Source organism: Sorghum bicolor, chromosome 10, assembly GCF_000003195.3.
Source record: "Sorghum bicolor cultivar BTx623 chromosome 10, Sorghum_bicolor_NCBIv3, whole genome shotgun sequence".
Taxonomy (NCBI): domain Eukaryota; kingdom Viridiplantae; phylum Streptophyta; class Magnoliopsida; order Poales; family Poaceae; genus Sorghum; species Sorghum bicolor.
Window position 1 is genome coordinate 53,173,280 of NC_012879.2, and position 4,631 is coordinate 53,177,910.

Sequence of the window (4,631 nt, forward strand, 5' to 3'; positions counted from 1 at the left end):
GATAGTTATTTAGGGACATATAGCTGTAGAGGGTTTCTGTCTATTTCAATGAGTGGAATAAATTGTCTGTTGCATTGTAGGTGGAATATTTGGTTCCCATGCTACTATACTTCTATGGGAATTGGAGAATTCATGCTTCCAAGTCCCAAGATTTTCACCATGCATTCAGTATACAGCATACTACTACTTCAGCTTCAGTATATGAACTCCTCCCCTTTCCAAACCTTTGCTTTTGTTCCTACTCTCTCTCTCTCTAGCCAGGTGATCCTCACCTCTCTCTCTCTCCCACACACACACACACATTTCCTCTCTTCCTCTCTCTAGTGAACTTCCCTTTCATCCACTACAACCTCATTTACACCTTTAGGGCTGCAAGCACACGCCTCTCTCTCTCTCTCTCTCTCTCTCTCTCTCTCTCTCTCTAGGTAGCTACTAGCAGCTGCAACCAGCAATCCCAGCCTTCTCTCTCTATAATAGTTCCCCATCTCCCTCCCATCCACACCTCTTCCCCTTCTTCTATCTTCAGCTCCACTCCAGCACCAGCCCAACCCTCCACCTCCACTCCACCATGGGAGACCCCTACACCAATTTTCTCAGAGGCTACTACTCCCACTTCCCTCCCTCCAACGCTCCCCCGGTCACCTCCTTCCCCAGCAGCTACGCCTCCTCCTACCTCCACCACCCGCCTCCCCCGCCGTCCCCTCCCATCAGGGAAGCCCTCCCCCTCCTCAGCAACCTCACGCCGTCGTCGTCGTCAGCAACCAACCACCACCACCACCACGGCGGCGGCGACGTCCAGGATCACAAGGACTGCTGCAAGCGCGCCACCTCGTGCAGCGACGACCAAGAGGCGGCCGATCAGGCCGCCGCCGGGGAGGTCACGGTGGCCTTGCACATCGGCCTGCCCAGCCCCAGCCCCTCCGATTCGGCGGCGGACGGTGGCGACAGCCAGGAGCCAGCTGCAGCGGAAGGGAGGAGCCAGCTGCAGCAGCAAGAAGGAGGAGGAGGAGAAGAAGAAGAGGAGGAGGAAGGGGAGGAGGACGCCGCCATGGCGGTGGGCTGCGCGTCCATCGGGATCGGGAGGCTGACGAAAGGGCAGTACTGGATCCCCACCCCGTCGCAGATCCTCATTGGGCCCACCCAGTTCTCCTGCCCCGTCTGCTACAAGACCTTCAACCGATACAACAACATGCAGGTCAGCTCAGCTCGAGACTTCAGTCTCATCGATCGATCTCTGCATGCTCTTCTTCTTGTTCTTGGTGTGCCTGATTTTAATCGATCTGCTGCTCTGCTGGGTTCCCCTCTTGCTTGCTTGTGCGTGATTATCACCTGCTGCCTTTCTTGGTGTTCTGATTGATCTATGTGAATTTCATTCCTTCTCTGAATCTTTTTGTGCTTCCTCCTCTTCCTTGCTGCATGGATTAGACCATCAGAAGAGATGTGCATGCTGCATCGATCACAGCTACATGTGTCCCGTGGAGTGGCGAATCTAGGAGGGAGTGCCGCTGCTGTAGGAGTGCTAGCTCTGTCTATCTCTCTGTCTCTCTCTCGTGCTCTCCCTCTCTCTGATCGATCCCGGCCGTGTACGTACGGTGAGAGCCATATCTTTGATGTGATTGAACCGAGCAGCGGCAGCAGCAGAAGGCAGAAGGGAGAAGCAGGAGCGACACAGAGGCATGCAGTAATGGGCTAATGGCTGCCGTGCCAAACGGCCATTGACATGGGGAAGGAAGGACTCTGACGAGCCTGCGCTAGAGGAGGAGGAGTAGTAGTATACAGTGTTGTTGGAGTCTGCGCTTATTGTGCCTTTTTCAATTGGAGCCGGAGTGTGTGTGGATGCAGAGAGAAAGAGGGGCAGAGAGAGAGAGAGAGAGAGAGAGAGAGAGAGAGAGAGAGATCTGATCGAGAAGAAAGATCTGGCAAAAAGGCATCTTTATCTTTGCCTGATCAGTTCCTTCAGGCTTACACAGATGTGCATCTCAAGCAAACAAACAAGGGTCTCAAGGCCCCTCTTCTCGAGCGCGCTCTCTCTCTCTCTCCCTCTAGATCTCTACCCCCCCTCTTCTCTGTCATCGCAACAACAAACCCCACCACGAGCAGTGCCCTTCATCAGTGTTCCACAGTCCATTCGCTCAGACCCCTTCCGTAACATCCCTTTTGCTGCCTTGCTCGATCTTCTCCCTCCCTTCTCTCTCTCTCTATTATCTCAGCATACTCCAAGTAGATTGAATGTGCGTTGCGTACTCCAAGGTAGCTAGCCATGGGTGGTAGTCCAGTATCCAAGAACTCAAGGAGGATCAATGATGATCAGAGGAGCTAGCTAGCTGGTCCCTCATCTCGATGGCGCTCTGCAACTTAAAACCACCTGCCTCTGCGTCGCCTTGCTCCAGCACGTGAAGAGCGTCACTCCACTTTACACACTTGCAGCTCTGAGCCCTCTCTCCCTCCTCCGGTCCTCCTAGCCATCGTCTAGCCCAGTAGTACTCCTCGGCCAGTACCCACACGGCTGTTTGGTCAGTGTTCATGCATGCAGCTAACCAACTGCTTAGCTACAGCCAGCTACATATCCTAGCTCATTCACACGGCGGCAATACGGCCGCCACATCGATCATGCATGCTGCATATCGATCGATTGATCTCTTAATTTCTACTAGCTTACACTATTGCTTAATAACTCGCATGGCGATCGATGGCGTGTGCAGTAATTAATCTGTGTCTGTCTATCGCGACGACGACGATCGATCCACTCCAACTCCACTGTCCACTGATGTTAGCTATGGCTTGGATGCACAGATGCACATGTGGGGCCACGGGTCGCAGTACCGCAAGGGCCCGGAGTCGCTGCGGGGCACGCAGCCGACGGCGATGCTGCGGCTGCCGTGCTACTGCTGCGCGGCGGGGTGCCGGAACAACATCGACCACCCGCGGGCGCGGCCGCTCAAGGACTTCCGCACGCTGCAGACGCACTACCGCCGGAAGCACGGCATCAAGCCCTTCATGTGCCGCAAGTGCGGCAAGGCCTTCGCCGTGCGCGGCGACTGGCGCACCCACGAGAAGAACTGCGGCAAGCTCTGGTACTGCGCCTGCGGCTCCGACTTCAAGCACAAGCGCTCCCTCAAGGACCACATCCGCGCCTTCGGCAGGGGACACGCCGCCTGCGGCATCGACTGCTTCGACGACCTCGACGACGACGACCGCGACCCGTCCTCCGAGGTCGACCACGCCGCGGCGGCGGCCGCCAACAATACCACTACTACTACATCGTCCGCCGCCGCCGCCAATGCTCAAGCTCAACATCATCACCACCACAGCGTGTGGAAGCCGCCGCCGCCGCCGCCACTGTCGTCGTCGAGCAGAGGCTCCGGCGACCCACTGCTATAGATCAACCATGCACCAGGGTGAGTACGTACGGTACGCGGTACTACAGCATGCAATCTGTAGCAAGCCAAATGCAAACGTATTTATACTTGTGCGTGTGTTGTGTGTGAAACCATGCATCATCCATGTGAGTCTTGAGGTGTTGCCGAAGAGATCGATTCGAGAGCTGATGATCGATTTAGTGCAAGATATATACTACTACTCCGTAGCACGTACGCAGGGGTTCCATTAATCGATGAACGAACGTATACATAAGCATGCAGGAAGGGTTTGTTGTGTATGCATGGTCAATACTATAAAGGATCTAATTGTACGACGTCTGATGAGTAGCCCGTAGCCTAGCTAGCTAGCTTCATTGTATGTGTGTAGACTCTTTGATCCATCTCTGGTATATATATGGTGAACGGTGCACATATACAGATTGTTAATGTTAACTTGAGAAAATAATCGTGCAGTGCATCATGCATATGCATGCAAGTTGTGAAGATATATACACTGTACATATTAATCTTACAGACTCTGTACCTTTTTTTTATGTGGTTAGGGTTTGTGATTTTTCTTGTTTTGTGTTGTTAGCATGCTAATTTATTCTTTTTAAAGAGTGTTGTATGATGGTTTGATAATGATGATTGGGGATAATACATTTTGGGTTCTGGAATAGATAGATTGGGTTTTATCCTACTTAGCAAATTATTTTCCCAGAAACCGGCACTTAGTAGCACTCCATATGAGCGCTGCACATTTCTCCTTTCCTGATATTTTACTTTTTTTTGTCAACATAATGTGTACGGATTTGATGCAAGATGTTAAATTGAGGTACAGCTTGTAAAAAAAATCCATGCAGACAAATTGCAGATATTTGTCAAGCAGGTGTTTTAAACTTGTGCATGACTACTGCAAGTGCACTTAATTAGCTAGTTTGGTCCCTAGAATTCTATTTTTTTTCATGCAATTAAATAAAAGACTTTTCTAAGAAATTATGGCATTTTTATTGATATGAACTATACAGAAAGAATAAAACCTCTCCTAATTACTGCTTTTTGAAAAGTCAAAGTTTTTGATAAGAAATAGGTTACTAACTGATTTTCAGTATCTTTGAGAAATACTTGTGTCCAGAGCATGAAAACTACAATATATGTATATTAGAGTCCATAATTACTTTTAGTATTTTGTTGTTCCAGATTTTAACAAACAAATTACAATGGACTTTGATTTACTTTCCCGACCAAATGGAAATTTTTTTTCAAAGTTTT

General features: G+C 50.5%; 1 protein-coding gene across 1 annotated transcript; it reads left to right on the plus strand.

Moving 5' to 3' along the window:
• LOC8067642 (zinc finger protein WIP2) lies at positions 394 to 4,038 on the plus strand. Its single transcript, XM_002437232.2, has 2 exons — positions 394 to 1,195; positions 2,794 to 4,038. Exons 1-2 carry the CDS (start codon positions 569 to 571, stop codon positions 3,379 to 3,381), a joined length of 1,215 nt encoding a protein of 404 aa, XP_002437277.1. The 5' UTR covers positions 394 to 568; the 3' UTR covers positions 3,382 to 4,038.

Coding starts and splice junctions, on each gene's coding strand:
- LOC8067642 (XM_002437232.2), top strand. CDS start 569: ATGGGAGACCCCTACACCAATTTTCTCAGAGGCTACTACTCCCACTTC. Junction 1,196..2,793: donor ACCGATACAACAACATGCAG/GTCAGCTCAGCT, acceptor TTGGATGCACAG/ATGCACATGTGGGGCCACGG.